The 18,945-nt window shown below is 43.6% G+C and overlaps 1 protein-coding gene across 1 annotated transcript; it reads right to left on the reverse strand.

Moving 5' to 3' along the window:
- Window positions 1–1,106: 1,106 nt before the first annotated feature.
- On the reverse strand, window positions 1,107–8,778 carry LOC308664574 (kelch-like protein 10). The gene is made up of 4 exons (XM_081321946.1): window positions 8,347–8,778; window positions 7,186–7,803; window positions 2,765–2,914; window positions 1,107–1,477 (listed from the first exon to the last, which is right to left on the reverse strand). The coding sequence occupies exons 1-4, from the start codon at window positions 8,761–8,763 to the stop codon at window positions 1,133–1,135; spliced, it is 1,530 nt and encodes a 509-aa protein (XP_081178072.1). The 5' UTR covers window positions 8,764–8,778; the 3' UTR covers window positions 1,107–1,132.
- Between the last annotated feature and the right edge of the window lie 10,167 nt (window positions 8,779–18,945).

Here is an 18,945-nt window from a genome sequence, read left to right on the forward strand (position 1 = left end):
TTTTGTATATGAAAATCCTATCAAACTGCCCAGAGCTATTAGGTTAACACAGGGTGGTCACATAAACCTGATTCAATAAAGTAGCTTTCAAACATTTCTTCTTTGCCTCTTTCCTCCCTATGCCCAAAATGTCTACTGCACTTTTACTAACCATAGTTAGAAGCCTTTATATATTGCATCTTGTGTACTAGTCATGGTCTCTTTTGGATCAAAATGCCCTGCTTATAATCACTTATTCCTTGATCAAGACTTGTTTTGATTATTGCAGTACGCTCTAACATGGGGCTGCCTTTGAGAGGCTACAATTGATCCAAAATGCAGTGACTTGAGTAGTTATGGGTAGTAGTTCAGGGCACTGATTGCTTGTTGTCCCTAGTGCAATTCAAGGTGTTAATTATAACCTTTAAAGTCCTTTATTCAGTGGCCCATCCAATAACATCCAAGAAGCTGGGTTATTTTAGAGTTCCTACATTCATTCATTCATTCATCCATCCATTCATAAAATTTATTTGCCCTCCATGTCGTATCCAATGACTCTGTGCACCTTACAACATAGAAACACTGAAAAAACAATGTTTACTAGCAAAGCACCTGCCAGTTGAAATCGTACATTGTCAAACCACAGCCGATTAAAAAAACACATTATAAATAACATTATGGAATATTATCTACAGGGACCTCAGGCCATGCCTTCTAGAATGCTGCCTCATTTCTCTGAAATAATATTCTACAGAGATCAGTTCCCTGTGTTTCTGTTGTTCTGTAAAGCCATTAAGATGTGGCATCTAGCCTGTGGGTTCTGAAAGATGAGAGCTCCTTCTGTAGAAAGCTTTCTGCTTTTTCAATCCTAGCCTTTCTTTCTTCGAATGAAATATTATTGCAATTGTTATTCTGAATTGGTGTCTTTTTGACTTGACCACTGAAAGAGGTGTACCAGCAGCTCAGAATTATTTGTTAATTGGAATGGTATATAAGTTTAATAAACCTATTAAATAAAAAATACACTAATAAATAATTGCAAAAAATGCAGTATGTGTACATTTCAACAACACAGGGGTAATAACAACAACTGTGGGTGCACATATATCTTTCAGTATTAGTTTTGGTTCTAGTTCTTGCTTAGAGGGCTTTATTAGTCAAGGAGCAATTTTTCACACCGGGAGTGTACTAATGGAGGACGAATATTTGACCTCGTCTCTCTGGGCAGGCCTGGGACCACGCAGCAGCTCAGTGCACTGCGGTAGATGCTCATGTCATGGGCATCATACCACTCGTCTGTCTTCTTATCGTAACACTCAACGTTGAACGTGGTCGTGAAGCCATTGAAGCCGCCCACCACAAACAGCAGGTCGTCCACCACTTCGATGCCAAAATTGCTCCGAGGGTTGAACATGGTCGGGATGGTGCGCCAGGTGTTGGCAATGGGATTGTAGGCCTCGGCGCTCCGAAGGCGGTTGGCGCCATCAAAACCGCCAACCTGCAGAAAGCAAAAAATAAAATAAAATAAAATAAAATAAAAAATCAGACCAAGCCTTTGCCCCCCCCCCCCGCCAATGACAGGTGGATGGAGAAAATCCAAAATTCCGTAGCTGGTCCCTAGCCCTGTCTCCAAGGTGCTTTTTCAAAAGGCAACTGGATTTTGTTTTCTCCTAGAGGAAGATGTTTTGCTTCTTCGTTCCTGAATGGATGGTGAGGGGCAGGGATGGAAGGATTTATATTCCTTTGCAGTCATTGGGTCGTTTAGTACTCTCTCTGAGAGCCATTGAGGCTACTTGGGGGTTGATCTGTGCCCTCAGGGTCACCTGAATCAGAGTGCAAATGGGTGTGGAAGCTTCTTGGGAGAGAGATGGTGTTCTTTAAGCAGTTCCAAGAAGATTGCAATTAAAGATAGTCCTTGATTTACAAATGTTTGTTTGGTGACCGTTCAAAGTTACCACGACACTGAAAACAGTGACTGATAACTGTTTTTCACACTTAAAGACTGTTGCAGCATCCCATTCGCCGTGTGATCAAAATTCAGAATGCTTGGCAACTGGCATGTACATTAATTAAGGACCCCCAGTGGTTAGAATGCAGTATTGCAGGCTAACTGCCCACTGCCAAGAATTCAATCCTGACCGGCTCAAGGTGAACTCAGCCTTCCATCCTTCCAAGGTCCGTAAAATGAGGACCCAGATTGTTGGGGGCAAGAGGCTGACTCTGTAAACCGCTTGGATGGGATTCAAATATGGGAACAACCGGTTCTCTGTGTGGATGCCGCTTCTGGAAGTCTATTCTGGGCCTGGGCAACAAAAAATTAGCTACCGGTTCTGCTGAACTGGTGCGAACTGGCTAAATCCCACCACTGGCTGTAAAGCACTGTGAAGTGGTATATAAGTGTTATTGCTTTTGCTAATCAGTGGAACAGCTTGCCTCCAGAAGTTGTGGGTGCTCCATCACGGAGGTTTTTAAGAAGAGATTGGACCACAGTTTGTCTGAAATCATACGTAGCTTTTCCTGCTTGAGAAGTGGGTTGGACCGAAAGATCTCCAAGGTCCCTTCCAACTCTGTTAGTCTGAATCTCTCAAAACAAGCCTGACCACTCTGCAGGCCTCCAGATGTGGTGAAATGCATGAGCACCATCCAGGAGTTGTTTCCCAACGGCGCTTAGAAGGGATTGCAGAAAGGTGCCCTGGACCAAGCAAAGGGGCATGGTCCTAGCAACCATTATCAACCAGCTGCAGGCTCGCCTGCCGCTGCCAGCCTAAGACGACCCCAGCCTTACTGCATAGATGTGTTCTCCGTACGCAATCACGCCAATCCCACTGCGCCTGCTTCGCATGGGGGCAATCAAACTCCACTGATCAACTTTGGCATCGTAGACTTCCGCCGTGAAGAGACACTCGTTCCCATTGAAACCACCGCAAATATAGACCTAGTATTGGCAAGAAAAAGATAAAGGAGGAGGCAGGGAGTTAATTGTACGCATGCCGGCACTGAGAATGTTGGAAGGGTGTTATTCATATAGATCAGGGGTCCCCAACCCCAGGTCCATGGAGCACTACCGGTCCGCAGCATGCCAGCAACCGGTCCGCAGAAACAAGCAAAGCCCCATCCGCGGGATGCAGGCAGCACACAAAACCACACACCCTCCTATTCATGGAAGAACCTTTTTCCACGGAACCGGTCCCTGATGCCCAAAAGATTGGGGATCTCTGCTTTACAAGCATGGCTATTGTAACCATTGTCTGCATTTGCCCTTAACACTAAGCTAGCAATTTAAGGATGCTTTAACACGCTGACATTGCCTAGTTCAGGGGTCCCCAACCCCTGGGCTGTGGATCAGTACCGGTCTGCAGCATGCCAGCAACCGGTCCGCACGAACAAGCAAAGCCCCATCCGTGGGATGCAGGCAGCACACAAAACCATGCACCCTCCGGTCCGCAAAAAAACCTCTCTCCACCGAAGCGGTCCCTGGTGCTCAAAAGGTTGGGGACCTCTGATATTCATAATGACATTGAAAAGGTTGGAAGTCAATGTAAGGTGTAGAACCTGGAGAGAATTAGGGTTTATAATGCAGGTTATCTCTGTGCTGTTGGCTTGTTCTATAATATGAACTTGGGCCCATCCTACAACATGGTTAACTCCGGGTATGTCCAATTTCTAATCTCTTAATTTATAGGAGCATCAATGCTTGTTTGAGTGCCTAACTCAAATCACGGTTTTCTTCCTTGTCCAGAGTAGAGGAAGGCTCTCTTAAGGCAATGGAAAGTCTGTGATGCCTCGAATTCAGTTCCCAAAAAAAGATGCTTCAGACTTCCCAGGAGTATGAATTGACCCGTCTTCAGCTCATTAAAGCAACTGCAACTTTTCCTGGGATAGCATAGCTGCTTTAAAGAGCTGCAAGCTGGAGTTTCATCTGTTACCCTGACGCGAGAAACCCCAGATGGTTCAGGTGAGCTATTTGAATTTTACTTAGACTGAGTTTATTCAGGGCATTCCTGGTTGTGAGAATGACGTTCCACCTCATGTTCACCTGAATTTGATGTAAAAGAGAAATCGAACTTATTGTCAGCTTCTTAAGCTCACCTTGATCCATTTTTGGTCCATTTTGTTTCTGCCTTCTTTTCTTTCTCTCTTTCAAAATAAATTGGTAATGTTCGCCCTAATAGCAGCTTTTGGGAAATGTACAAGGATAAGAATTGGGGGGGGGGGGAAAGAGAGGTGATTTTTTTTTCTCAGCCAGGAAACCACTGTTGATCTTTAAGTGGCACACTCCAAAATCAAAAGGGGTGCATCCAAAAGGAACACCATACAGTTGCCCTGACTTTAAAGATGAATGAAGGTTAAGTGCAATTATAATTTGATTCTCCGATACAGATAATCCTCGATTTACAACCCGTTTCTTTCGCAAGCATTCAAAGTTACAATGGGACTGACAAAAGAGCTTTTTACGGCAGGCCCTTGCACTTTGCAGCATCCCCACATTGTGGCCTTCCCAGAGTCACTTGATCAAAATTTAGACAACTTCTTTGTATTTACAATGGTTCAAGCACCCAGGGGCCAAGCCTTTGCCATTTTTGACCTTTCTACCTGATCTCCGACAAGCAATCAAAAAGAGAAAGCTATATAAAAATAACTATGAAAAACTATGGGGAAAAATTCAAAAAGAAATGGAGAGTTGGGAAAAATTGCAATTGTCTTTGTTGGGAAGAATCGCAGCAGTGAAAATGAATGTCCTGCCTAAATTTTTATTCTTATTTCAAATGTTACCGGTTCTTAAGAAAGATTCTAATTTGGAAGAATGGCAACGGGGTATCAATAAATTTGTTTGGGCAGGGAAAAGGCCACGAGTTAAACTTAAGATTATGCAGGATACTCGTGAAAGAGGTGGTCTTAAAATGCCCAATCTTAAATTATATTATGAAGCTGCTGCGTTAGCAGGGATAAGTGATTGGATTAATTTGACACAAGAGAGATTATTAAATCTTGAGGGCCACGACTTGTTATTTGGCTGGCATGCATATTTGTTGTATGATAAGAAGGTAGATAATGTGTTTAAAGTGCATATTTTAAGACAGGCATTGTTGAGAGTTTGGAAGAAGTATAGATACAAGTTAGACTGTAAGATACCATTGTGGGCAATTCCAAAACACGCAATAGAAAACATAAATGTTGGTTTCAAACATGACGTGACCACGTATAAGGAGATTTTAAGCTTGGAAAGAAGTGTATGGTGTTTAAAATCATATAATTTCTTGCGAGATGAGAAGATTGTTCAAACCTGGTTTCAATATACTCAACTATGGGCCAGGTGGAAAGAAGATCAGAAAACTGGTTTTGCAATGACTGATGAAAATTTGATAAAGCAAATTAGAAATCAGGGTCCAGCACATATCAAACTGATATATCTTGCATTGATAGAAATTGATTCAGAAACAGAACTGGTTAAAGACTGTATGATAAAATGGGCCCAGAACATCCAAGAAGTTATTACAATGGATACGTGGGAAAAGATCTGGGTGAGGAACGTAAAATTTACACAAGCTCAAAACTTAAGAGAGAACTTTTATAAAATGTTTTATAGATGGCATTTAGATCCTAAAAAGCTTGCAAGTATGTATCCGAACTATCAGCCAAAATGCTGGAGGTGTGGTGGTGAAGATGCAACATATTTTCACATATGGTGGACTTGTAAAAAGGTCAAGGCTTTTTGGATAAAAATTTGGTGGAATATGCAGAAGATCTTCAAGCAAAAGATAAAGTTTTGTCCGCAATTCTTTTTGTTGGGTATAATTACAGATGCTACTGTTGTGGACACTAAGTTGATGTTAAATTTAGTTACAGCAGCAAGACTTTTAATAGGTCAGTATTGGAAGAAGGAGGAACTGCCGACTATAGAAGAATGGACTTTAAAGGTTTCTGGCAGAAATGGCAAAGATTTCGGCTTATTTGAAAGATCATTCGCAAGAACGTTATATTATGGAGTGGAAAAAATGGATTGAATATATCCAGAAGAAATACGGGACTAAAAAGTTTCATTTAGCATTTGAATAAGTCTTCCTTTCTATTTTGTTTTTTTTTTCTTCTCTCTCTATATGAAATATTAGTATTGTTTGTAGTTATCTTATATGAGCTAGAGAGTGATAGATTTAAGAATTTATTGTTGGTAGCATATGGATGTTTATGATTGTTCTTTGTTTTTATACCCTGTACTTAGCTCTGGGAAGTCGGGGGGGGGGGAAAGGGGGGGTAGGGGTAGGGAGGGATAGGTAGGGGAGGGGGAGGGGGGGATTGTTAAAGATAAAATGTATTTTAAAACTTTTCAATAAAAAAAAAGAGAAAGCTGGATTCGCTTAACTAGAACGTGATCCATTTTACAATTGCAGTGATTCACTTACCAGCCACAGCCAAAACAAAAAAGCAGCAAAATCGCTTAACAACCACCTGGCTCAATGGTGGAAATTCTGCCCCCCCCCCTTGTAAATCGAAGACTTCCTATATTAGAAAGAAACTGAGGGTGTGAATTGGTTTGATGCAAAAACTCTTACGTTTTTGTTGTCAAAGAGGGAAATAACAGGACAACAGAATGACAGAATTGGAAGGGACCTTGGAGGTCTTCCAGTCCAACCCCCTGCTCAGGTAGGAAACCCTATACCATTTCAGACAAATGGTTGTCCAATCTCCTCTTAAAAACTTCCAGTGTTGGAGCAGTCACCACTTCTGTAGGCAGGTTGTTCCACTGGTTAATTACTCTAACTGTTAGGAAATTCTCTTTAGTTCTAAGTTGCTTCTCTCCTTGATTAGTTTCCATTCGTTGTTTCTTGTCCTGCCTTCAGGGGCTCTGGAGAATAGCTTGACTGCCTCTTCCATGTGGCAACCCCTGAGATATTGGAACACTACTATCATGTCCCCCCTCATCCTTCTCTTCATTAGACTCTAGACATTCCCAATTCCAGCAACCGTTCCTTATGTGTTTTAGCCTCCAGTCCCCCGATAACCTTTGTCGCTCTTCTCTGCACTCTTTCTAGAGACTCAACATCTTTTTTACATTGTGGTGACCAAAACTGGATGCCGTATTCTAAGTGTGGTCTTATCAAGGTGTGATAAAGTGGTATTAACCTTTCCCGTGAAAGATCCAACACACGAACGCGCGTAGCCTCTGTCAACTGTATGCACTGCTGAAAAACTCAGCAGTATATTTACCTTTCCGTAGAGCGTTGTGGCACTTGCGTCACTCCTCTGCTCATGCATGGGGGCGATCAGGGTCCACTGGTTGGTTTCGGGCTCATACCTCTCTGCCGTGTTGAGGCGCACGTAGCCGTCAAAGCCCCCCATGGCATAGATGAAGTTGTCAAGGACGGTGACGCTAACGTAGCAGCGCCTAGAGTGCATGGGAGCCACCTGATGCCAGCTCTTTTTGATGGGCTCAAACCTCTTGACGCTGTTGAAATAGTCCACGCTGTCAAACCCGCCAATGATGTAGACGTAGCCCTTCAGGTAGGCAGCCCCGTGGTACGCCCGGGGACTCTCCTGCTGGCAAGTCACGTTCACCCAACGATCTGCCCGGGCGTCGTATGTCTCGATTGCATTGGTTGGGCTCCCCCCACTCCAGCCACCGATGGCAAATAGGATGGCATAGGGGAGCCGGGGTCTCATCAGTGGATTGGTGAAGTCGGAACTCGAAGGGCCGTTCATGTTCAGATCGTACATGGCTTTGAGGGCATCGATCACGATGGGCTTGCACTCCTCGCTGTCCTTCACGTAATCATGCATTTTGACATTGTTCATGAAGTATTCCGCGTGCATCAAGGCCAGGCGGACCTTCAAAGACAGGAGGAAGGTTGAGAACATTGCAGATTTTGGGCGGAGAAAGGAAGGTCAAGAAGACAATGGGGCGATGGAGATGCTCAATCATCCAGGAAAAGCTGTCTGGGAGGCGAGTCACAGCAACGGGAACTAATGGAACTAATGAAAATAAGTCCAGTTGCCATGGCTCAACTTTCAAACTCAGCTTTACCTGATTGGGAGTCTTTAAGATTAAGAAACGTGGTGACGCAGTGGTTAGAATGCAGTATTGCAGGCTAACTCTGCCCACTGCCAGCAGTTCAATTCTGACTGGCTGAAGGTTGACTCAGCCTTCCATCCTTCCGAGGTGGATAAAATGAGGACCCAAATCTGAGCCCAGGTTGGTATGCAGCTCCCTATTTCTGCCCAGCTGTGTAGACCTTGAAGCGGCGTCTCAAGGCAGCTTCTACTTTCGTTTTCCCCCAAGCCTCCCCTTTCATTCGTTCCCCCACCCCACAGTTCACGGCAGACTGTGACTGCATAATAGCCAGCATAAGGTGGCCGTTGACCAAGACTCACCTTCGGTAGTAGGACCGCCATGTGCTGTTTGCGGTTGGGTTCGTGGGCGATCCACTTGAGAATGGCTTCAAAGACTGCATCTTCCTGCTTCACGTTGAGTTCATCCTTTTCAATGATGTCCTTAAACTCATTGACCGAGAGCTCCAGGAATTCAGTAGACGCTTTTACCATTTCCTCAAAGTTGTGCAGGATGAACATATAGGCGGCCTGACGTAGCTCTGGGCAGTAGTAATACTCGGTGAATTTGCAGATGCCGATGCAATTCTCCAGGCAGAGCTGAGACTTCATAAAATCAGAGCAGGCCCTGACGATGCCCATCACGTCAAACTGGTCGGCAGCCACCAGGAGCCGCTCCACATTGTCCACCGTAATGGGCACTGTCCTTGTGTAGGCGTATTCAATAATGAGCTTCATCATATCTGGGGTAATACCAGGAATATTATATATCTTTTTTTCGGAGTTGTTCCAACTACTGGTAAAGAGAGCTCTGAAAGAGAAGCGCAAGAGTCACGGGGCTGGGCCTCAAAGGGGCAGTGTTGGCTTTTTTAATGCAGGGGTGTCCAAACTTGGTAACTTTTAAGATTTATGGACTTCAACTCCCGGAATTCCTGGGGAATTCTGGGAGTTGGAAGTCCACAAATCTTAAAAGTTACCAAGTTTGGAGACCCTCGGCTTAATGAAATGGTTCCAGTTTGCTTGCTTGCCTGCTGATTTGTTTATTTAAGATACTCTTTATTGTCACTTTTTTCTGCAAACACACTAAAAAGGTAAAGGTAAAGGTTCCCCCACACATGCATGCTAGTTGTTTCTGACTCTAGGGGCCGGTGCTCATCTCCGTTTCAAAGCCGAAGAGCCAGCGCTTGTCCGAGGATGTCTCCGTGGTCATGTGGCCGGCATGACTAGACGCCAAAGGCGCACGGAACGCTGTTACCTTCCCACCGTAGTGGTCCCTATTTTTCTATTTGCATTTTTATGTGCTTTTGAACTGCTAGGTGGGCAGAAGCTGGGACGAGTAACAGGCACTCACTCTATGTGGCACTCGGGATTTGACCTGCCAAACTGCCGACCTTCTGATCGACAAGCTCAGCATCCTAACCCACTGAACCACCGCGTACCTTGCGAACACAATACATGCATTTTTTTAAAAAAAGGAAATTCTGATGCCCACTCTCAAAAGGAAATTATATAACTTTAAAAATAAATATAAAACCCTAAAAATAAACATATAACCATCTATTTATAACACAAGGCGGCGAACCTATCCAATACATTTTCCCCCTCCTATTTTTCTCCCACAACCGGCACCCGGTGAATGAATGAGAGAATGTCTAGCCCAAAGTCAGCCAGCTGGCTTTCGTGGCTAAGGTGGAACTAGAATTCACCGTCTCCCACTTTCTAGCCTGTTGACTTAACTAGCAGACTGGGTTTCAGACTGGTTAGTTTCTTTTCCTACTGTCTCTCTTATACTTTTGAGACAAATTTGAAAGCTATTTGTGGCCTGTTTTGTTTCTAAGGATGTGCAGGCTTCAAAAATGATTAACAAAATTCGCTTTAAACATTAAGTCTTTCTCTCTCTCTCCTATTTGATTAAGGTGCTTGAGACACAAAAATTTAACTTGGGCTCTTTCCTCACTGTGTTAACATCCGTAGTAACAGTTTTACTTGGTGCCATGCGTATTTATTTCATACTGTTTTAATCGTTTCTGTGTCTTATGCGCTGTCCAGAGACATTTGTTGGGGTGGGCAGCTCTAGAAACCAAATAAATAAACAAAGAAACAAACACAGAAAAAAAAATTCCTTAATAAATCCATGAAGAGGTAGAACGTTTGTGATTCATCAGCTCAACTGCGTTCTCTTTATCCCGTTTTTGGAGTTAAGTGGAAAGCAGGTCACATATTAGGTTGCATTTATAAGGAAGTATTGAACATTCAAAAAAGGGTTTGCAAACGTTTAAGCACCATAGATCATTTCTCAACTGGGGGTAGGTCTTTTCCTTCTGCTCTAATGCCTTAATCACTATATCCCATTAAGTTATTTTTGGGGTGCCAGCATATTCTCTTCTAGAAGAGAGGGGTCAACCTGTTCTCCAAAACACCGGAGGGCAGGACCAGAAGCAACGGATGGAAACTAATCAAGGAGAGAAGCAACCTAGAACTAAGGAGGAATTTCTTGAAGAATTACAACAATTAACCAGTGGAACCTCTTGCCTCCAGAAGTTGTGGATGCTCCAACACTGAAGTGTTTTAAGAAGAGATTGGAGAACCATTTATCTCAAATGGTATAGGGTTTCCTGCTTGAGCAGGGGGTCGGACTAGAAAGCCTTCAAGGTCCCTTCCAACTCTGATATTCTGTAGAGGGATGGAAGCAAACAAATTTCTGGCTAGATCTCACAATATCCTAAAATCATTTCTATGGGATCCATTTTCCCACCTAAAAAAGCAAGATTCAAACCCCGTCTGCCTTTTGTATATCAGCTTTCCCAAATTTGATGTTCTCCAGATGTTTTCTAATTGTAGTGTATAATTACATCTGGAGGTTGCCAATGTGGAGCAAACTGCTCTAGATTCTCACTTCTTGCTTTTTGTGATTCCATCTTGTGCATTATGGGGTGGTTGTTCTTGTTGTTTTTGCACAGCAGTTATTGAACATCCCTTGGGTCCACAAGCTGTACAAATGTTGAAGAGTTAAAAGTCTCCCTTCTTTATTTTAGAATGTTATTTAGACCGAGAAGGCAAATATCTTTTCTTAAAATGCTTTATCTGTGGGTTTTACTTTAAAGGCTGAGTTATTTCCAAGGAGGCTAAAGACTCTTCCCCACAGACACCTGTGGAGATTCTCCGTCTTCCAGGTCACGGTTGTCCCAAAGGCACATTTTTCCCAAAAAAAACCCCCACAACTGGACTTTGTGTGTTGTTTTTTGAAAGCATTTTGCTTCTCATCCAAGAAGCTTACAACTCAAGAAGCTTCTTGGATGAGAAGTGAAACATTTTCAAAGGAAAAGAAAGAAAGAAAGAAAGAAAGAAAGAAAGAAAGAAAGAAAGAAAGAAAGAAAGAAAGAAAGAAAGAAAGAAAGAAAGAAAGAAAAAGAAAGAAAGAAAGAAAGGAAGGAAGGAGGGAGGGAGGGAGGGAGGGAGGGAGGGAGGGAGGGAGGAAGGAAGGAAGGAAGGAAGGAAGGAAGGAAGGAAGAAAAAGGGAGGAAGGAAGGTGCAGTTACCTTTTTTTTGGGGGGAAGCACCTTTTGGGATCTGCACAAAGATCCTCACATTTTGAATTTCTCACTCCTAGAATCAGGGCCAAAAAGGTCTGTTTATTTATTATTAAACTTATATGCCACCAGTCTGGCTAGAGGCCACTCCAGGTAGCTACAACCATTAGGCTGTCCAGATGAGAGAATCCATCATCCAATGCTTATTTGCCCTGATGTCTGCCTGGCTGGCTGCTTACATCCCTTTCAAGAGACAGGGAGCACTGACCGAAAATAAGAGCTGCAGCTACAGAGAATGTTCTTATGAGCATTGAATTCACACCCGTTGACTTTGATGATGACATCGCAGAGCTTCCCTTCCAGCCGAAGTTCGTTGAAGACCGTACAGGCCATCGCACTCATTTTCCGCTCCATGTGGCGATAGGGGTACCCTGCCGAAGCAGAGGCATCATCCATTTTTTCAAAGAGGGGGAGGCACCGGGAAGAGCTGCCAGGCCTTCCACTTTAACCCTCCTCTTGGAAAAAAGGGTGTGATTGGTCCAGGGGTTCCAGAACCCCCTCCCCATAATGAGGCCCTTGACATGACCAGGTTCTAGAACACCAGCTGCCCTCGGAAGCTAGCAAGCTCATTGCCTTCACCAGAGGGAGAGGGTGGCGTTGGGCATCTAGATGGCTCCTCAGTGTCTACGGAGATTGTCAATCATCCAGGTCATGGTCGGAGGGGCCTGGAGGCTAAAACATATAAGGAACGGTTGCAGGGAATGGGTATGTCTGGTTTAATGAAGAGAAGGACAAGGGGTGTCATGATAGCAGTCTTCCAATATCTCAGGAGCTGCCACAAAGAAGAGGGAGGCAAGCTCTTCTCCAAAGCGCCCAAAGGCAGGACAAGAAGCAACAGATGGAAACTAACCAAGGAGAGAAGCAACCTGGAACTAAGGAGAAATTTCCTAACAGTTAGAACAATTAACCAGTGGAACAACCTGCCTCCAGAAGCTGTGAATGCTCCAACGCTGGAAGTTTTTAAGAAGGGACTGGACAACCATTTGTCTGAAATGGTGACTTTGGAAAGAGTGCAGAGAAGAGCAACAAAGATGATCAGGGTCCTGGAGGCTAAATCATATGACTAGGTGCAGGTAGTCTAGTGGGGGGGAAAAAGGGACCAGGGATGACATGATAGCAGTGTTCCAATATTTGAGGGGCTGCCACAAAGAAGAGGGGGTCAAGCTATTTTCCAAAGCACCTGAAGGCAAGACAAGAAGCAACGGATGGAAACTAATCAAGGAGAGATCAAAGCTGGAACTCAGGAGAAATTTCCTGATAGTGACAACAATTAACCAGTGGAACAACTTGCCTCCGGAAGTTGTGAATGCTCCAAGCCTGGAAGTTTTTGAGCGTGGACAACCATTTGTCTGAAATGGTGTAGGTAGGGTTTCCTGCCTGAGCAGGTTGTTGGACTAGAAGACCTCCAAGGTCCCTCCCAACTTTGTTATTCTGCTATGGTTGTCCCAAAGGTCCTTTTCCAAAAGGCAACTGGACTTTCTCGGCGTTTTGTTCTGGAAAACATTTTGCTTGTCGTCCAAGAAGCTCCTTCAGTTCGAGGGGGTTCCATTGATTCCATTTGAAAGGAATCGTGCTTGGACATGGTCAACCTCTCCTTGGAGGAGAAAGGACAGGTGAAGATGAGGCACTTTTTCCAGGCGTGCTGAAATGCTTTAAAAGGACTGACTGGTGTCCAGATTGTGTATTTACAGTTAGAAGAGTTTGAAGTTCAGGGTTGAACTGTGGGGTTCTTGGTGCTCTCTGAGGTTGGTGGTTTTCTTGCAGATATTTCATTACCCAAACTAGGTAACATCATCAGTGCTAGACGGGAGTGGGCTGTGTGGAATGGAGGAGGAGGAGGAGGACTGTGGGGTCCTTAGTGGCTGTTTTCTTGAAGACATTTCATGACCCAGCTAGGTAACATCATCAATAATAGAAGGGAATGGGGTTGGAAGAGGGGGAGGAGGAGAACTGTGTGGTCCTTAGTGCTCTCTGAGCTTGGTTGTTTTCTTCCAGACATTTCATTACCCAACTAGGTAATATCAGTGCTAGAAGGGAATGGAGTTTGCCCTTATTTTTATATACTAATTATATATTGGCTGTTGTATACAGTTGGATTTTGTGTCTGTGTTGGTAGTTCCTTGATTGTATCACTTGTTTACAATCAAGGAAACAAGGAATCAAGGAACTAGCAACACAAATAATCAAGAGTAGACAAGAGTCTAACCAACCTTGGTGGGGGGGTTTTGGAATTTATATTTTAAACTTTTTGAATAAAAAGAATCAGAAACAGGATTTTCCAACTCTAAGACGAATCTTGCTAACCAAATCTTCACAATGCTACTTCAGTCTCAGTGATGAAACATTCCAATGTAGATTTATATTTTAATGGCTGACATTATTCCATTCTCATCTTTCAATTGAATCTTTTGAATTTAAATACTTCATTGTTGCATTTTCTTATAAGTTCCGCTGGCAAGGTTTTCTTTAAAATGAGAGGGGTATAATAATGGCTAAAAATAAAATCCTAGGTAGTTGATCTCCATAACATCAGCTAAAAATCAGGTCAGATCATTTCATAAATGATCATATGGCTGTTCCATAGCAATGCTTTCATTTTAGAAGGGGGGGGAAGAGGAATCAGGAAAAACGTCATCCTGTATAGGGAAGCCTTGATTAAAGAGTCCATAGAGCAGTAATAGACATTATTCTTAACAGAATAAGAGAGCTGGAAGCCACCTTAGATGCCTACTAGTCCAACCCCTTACTCAAGCAACAAATCCTCTACCATTTCAGATACATGGCTGTGGTTTCTTCTGAAAAACCTTGCCTTCTGGAGGCAAGCCGTTCCATTAATTGTTCTCAGGAATAACAGAATAACAAGAGTTGGAAGGGACCTTGGAGGTCTTCTAGTCCGAGCCTCAGCTCAAGCAGGAGACCCTCTACCATTTCAGACAAATGGTTGTCCAGTCCCTTGTAGAAAACCTCCAGTGTTGGAGCACCCACAAAGGCTGGTTGCGACGGTTTCTTCTGCAGTCCTAACTATCCATAGAAGGAACACTGCCCTAAGGGAGGAAGCCCTGACCTGGAACAGCCATATTAAGGGGTGGAACTTTACCTGGTTGTGCTTAAGCTCTTTGGCTACTTTGGCGTTGTGGTCACACAGCTCTGCCAGCGGTCGCCCGCTCAGGAGGTACTGCTTGGCACTTCGCACGAACCATTCCATGCTGCTGGCATCGCACCCGGCGTCTGCCTCGAAGACGCTGAGGGCGCTGGAGGAGGAGATGAACTCAAACTGCTCCGCCGGGTCCAGCTTCCGCTTGAAGAAGATGGGATGGCGGCGGTCCCCAAGGTAGGGCTTCCGGTTCGAGTCGGAGGAAACGAGGCTCTCCTTGGCCGCAAAAGCCAGGTCCCCAAAGAGGCTGTAGCAGAGACCCTCTGGGTTCACCCGTTCGATCGGCTGGCTGGCGTCCTTGAAGATGTGCTGGTAAAGAGTGCTGCCCTTGGATCCCGAGAGGAGGAAGTAAGGGTCATGCAGATGACACCAGACGATCCCGGTGGTGACGTCTTTGTGCTCCTCAAACATGGCAGAGGGGATGAACGGGCGCCGGATGTCCCAGACGTAGATGTTGTGGTCCACCATCATGGAGCAAGTGGCAATGTGGTGCTTGCACTCGGGCCTCCACTTGACCCGGGCGACAGAGGCAATCGTTTGCACGCAGTAGATCTCTTTGGCCCGGTTGGTGCTCATGTCCCAGATTTTCACCATCTTATCTCGGCCGCCTGTGGCCAACCAGCCTCTAACAAAAGAAAAAGGCAAAGGTATCCCAGAGGGGCGTCTTTTGCCAGGCAAACTGGACTCCCTTGTTTTTCGTTGAAGACGTTGCTCTTCTCATCCAAGAAGCTGAAGAAGCTTCTTCGATGAGGAGCGAAACGTCTTCAGAGAAAAACAAGAAAGTCCAGTTTGCCTTGTAAAAAAAGCAACTTTGGGATAGCTGTGACCTGGATGACTGAGAATCTCCACAGACGTGAAAACACAAAAGAGTTTAGGAGACTAATAAATAAAGTTCAGCCACAATCTCTTAAGTTGCTGCAGCAGGACTGGAGAACTAACAGTCTTCTAGGTCAGGAGTCCTCAACCCCCAGTCTATAGACCGGCACCGGTCCGCAGCATGCCAGAAAACAGGCTGCACAAGCAAGCTGAAGCCCCATCTGTGGGATGCACGCAGCATGTGAAACCACACCCCTTTCTGTCTCCACAGATCTGGTCCCTGGTGCCCAAAAGGTTGGGGGGGGCGCACTGTTCTAGATGCTAGAGTTAGTCTTTGGCTTATGACCAGAATTGAGCTGGGAATTACGATCATAAGTCATTACAGTCATAAGTCAAAGCATCATGTGACTAGTCCCATTTTTTTCTCCTTTTTTATGGCAATTATTAGGGTAATCAATTTTCATCACTGAGTGGGGGGTGGCAGTGGCTGAAAATCAGAAGTAAACAGTGGGAACATAGCAACAACATTGCAAATTGTGGTCATGTATCCGCAGGACACTGCAAAAGGCTGTAAAGGTGAGCCGGTCGCCAAGCACCTTGAAACAGGATTTGCTTAATATCTGTGTGGTTGGCTTAACAAAAACGGTGATTTGCTTAACAACCACCTTAAAAATGGTAAAAATCTAGCTGAACCAGCAAGAACCTATGATAGAAATGTTAGTCCCAATAATGGTTGTAAGGTCTGAAGGGGCAAAATGATGCTTAAAATATGAAGAGCAACGTACACTTCCAAACAAAATGCTTTGCAGAGAAGTTGCACGAAGTGAGGGGAACTGAACAAGCTGCTGAAAGCAGAATCCCAGATTGTTCTGTCAGAAGATGCTCTGTCACCTGTCTGAGATGGTGTAGGTCCTCCTGCTTGAGCAGGGGGCTGGACTAGAAGACCTCCAAGGTCCCTTCCAGCTCTATTCTAATTCTAAGGTGCTACAAAGCAAGGCAGGCAGAGAAAAGCATCCGAGACAGAAAAGACACCCCCCCATCCACACACATACACAGGTGTTCATACCTGTCCTCTGGATGCCAATCACAACAGAATACAGGTCCGTTGTGGGCTGTGAACATCCTCTCGTAGCGATCCGGCCAGCGAATATCCCACAGTTGAACGTTGCCATTTTCAAAGGTGGCAGCAAAGGTGAAGTAGTCACGGATACTAAACTGGACATCACGCACGCTTTCCGACTGACCTGAAGGAGGTAGAAACCACATCAGGTTCATCTTCTGCCTCAGGGCTCTCCAAATGTGGCAACTTTAAGACTTGTGGACTTCAACTCTCAGAATTCCTCAGCCAGCCATGCATGCATGCCACAAGTCTTAAAAGTTGCCAAGCTTGGAGAGCCTTGTTCTACCTGGTAAATCATCCAGGCAACGTTTCCCCTCCAAAAACAAGTTCGGTCCCGAACTTGGTGCTCCTAGTCTGTGAGTGTACTGTACAAAAGCAGCTCCACTGAATTACAACTGAAGCACAGCAGATAAATCAGGAAATAAATGTCATGACATCTAGTAAAAAGCGCATATACGTTCACTGTTAACACACAAGATGTACTTTGCACAGATGGTAAATTGTTCCAGATTTGTTTTAAGACAGGTGATAGAAAAAGGTCCAGAGTAAAAAGAAACAAAATGGTGGTGGTGGTGAATAAAGGATAAATCCCAAATGGGGCAAATCTGAAAGAGGTTCATAAGGATACAAACATTTAATTGTTTCCATTTATAACTTTGCATTACAAAGAAAAAATAAAGAGCAAGACAAAGAAAATGATTAAATTAAAAAAATGTAAATGACATTTTTTAAATAAAAAATTGCCCTTCCTAATAAATGAAGTATGGTCACTGTAAATTTATAGCTACCTTTTCTAACATCCGGTGGCCTTGATTCTAGTTAACATAATTCTTAGTCAACCTGATTGTGGGTTGCTAAAGGAATACAGTATAGAATTACAGCCATTATCTTTCCTAACACAATTATCCTATCACCCCTTCTGCAGTAGAAGAAGCTTTTGATTGCTTTTCGGAACTGTCTGTCAATGATAGCCCGCCTTTGCCTTTTCATGTTTCGTGGTATATAAGACCACCGACGCCAGAAGTGGCTTTATTGTTGGCTTTGAGGTATGTATGGTTGTAAATATAACTAACATGACTTGATTTTCCTTCAGAAATGTGGTTTAAAGTTCTTTGTTTCCTTTTTATGTATGACTCTGCAAAGCAAAACTTTTTTTTGTGCAAAATGTTGGTCTCACAGGCTTGATAGTTGAATGGAAATTCCTCATTCAGATATAGTAAATGCCTCCAGATATTTTTGAATTGGTGGAAGAGGTAAATTGTTCTTATGACTTGGTTTTAGCTTTTGCTAAAATATTTTATTGACTTTTGTCAAATACAGTATCTTGCCCTTGTGTAGCTTTGTGCTACACAACCAAAAAGCTCCTGAATAATATAAGTCTGCTATACTTTAAAACAAGAGGTATTTCCCAGAAACTCAGTTTAACTGTTTCTTAAAAGGGACCATATTTTATTATGTCTCAATGTTTTTTTCCCTTTGGCTTGATTTGCAGAAATATTTGGTTTTTCCTTGAAATACTGTGTGAAATACTGTTGCTAAATTGCTTTTGTTCTAAGAAATTAGGACATCCACTCCCAGGTTTACTGTCGTTTCCTGATTAAATTATTGTGGAGTGGGTTGCAAGTCCACAAACCTCATGCATCCCAGCATGACAAATTCCTTAGAATAGAAAGGCTTCAGTTTCCTTCTAGGGAAGGAAAGAAATCATTGGTCTACAAAATTGAAAGGGTGGAGCTGTTTAGCATTCCTGAGCACCTGATTAATCAGCATGGAGAATACCCCTAGGAAAGCAGAAATACCAGTTTAAATCGAATCACTTATCACCCTAGAATTCTCTGCAATTCTCTGCTGAGATTACAGTGGCAAGAGAAGGACCATGCTAGAGAGAAACTCCACCTGTGTCCGAATTAACTGACCTCTATAAAGACCTTTCCAATTGGAATTGGAATTGGAATTTACAAATGCAATGAAATACATACATTTGTGAATATAAGTAGTCTTTCACTTACAACAGTTCATTTCATGACCGTTCAAAGTTACATTGGCACTGGAAAAAAGGGATTTATGACTATTTTTCTCATTGCAGCATCCCCATGGTCACGTGATTTATATTTGCCTGCTTGACAACTGACTCACATTTATGACACTGCAGTGCACCAGAGCAATTTAATCCCCTTTTTGCAACCTTATGACAAGCAAAGTCAATGGGGAAGCCAGATTCACTTAACAACCATGTTACTAAG

The sequence above is a fragment of the Vipera berus genome, assembly GCF_964194415.1.
Source record: "Vipera berus genome assembly, chromosome: 2".
NCBI classification, from domain to species: Eukaryota; Metazoa; Chordata; class Lepidosauria; order Squamata; family Viperidae; genus Vipera; species Vipera berus.

Bases quoted from the DNA above. Each gene is read 5' to 3' on its own strand.
- LOC308664574 (XM_081321946.1), bottom strand. From the start codon at position 8,763: ATGATGAAGCTCATTATTGAATACGCCTACACAAGGACAGTGCCCATT. The intron at 7,804-8,346 runs GTGAGTCTTGGT...CTGTCTTTGAAG, and splicing joins TGGCGGTCCTACTACCGAAG to GTCCGCCTGGCCTTGATGCA. The intron at 1,478-2,764 runs GTAAGGCTGGGG...TGCTTTCTGCAG, and splicing joins ACGGAGAACACATCTATGCA to GTTGGCGGTTTTGATGGCGC.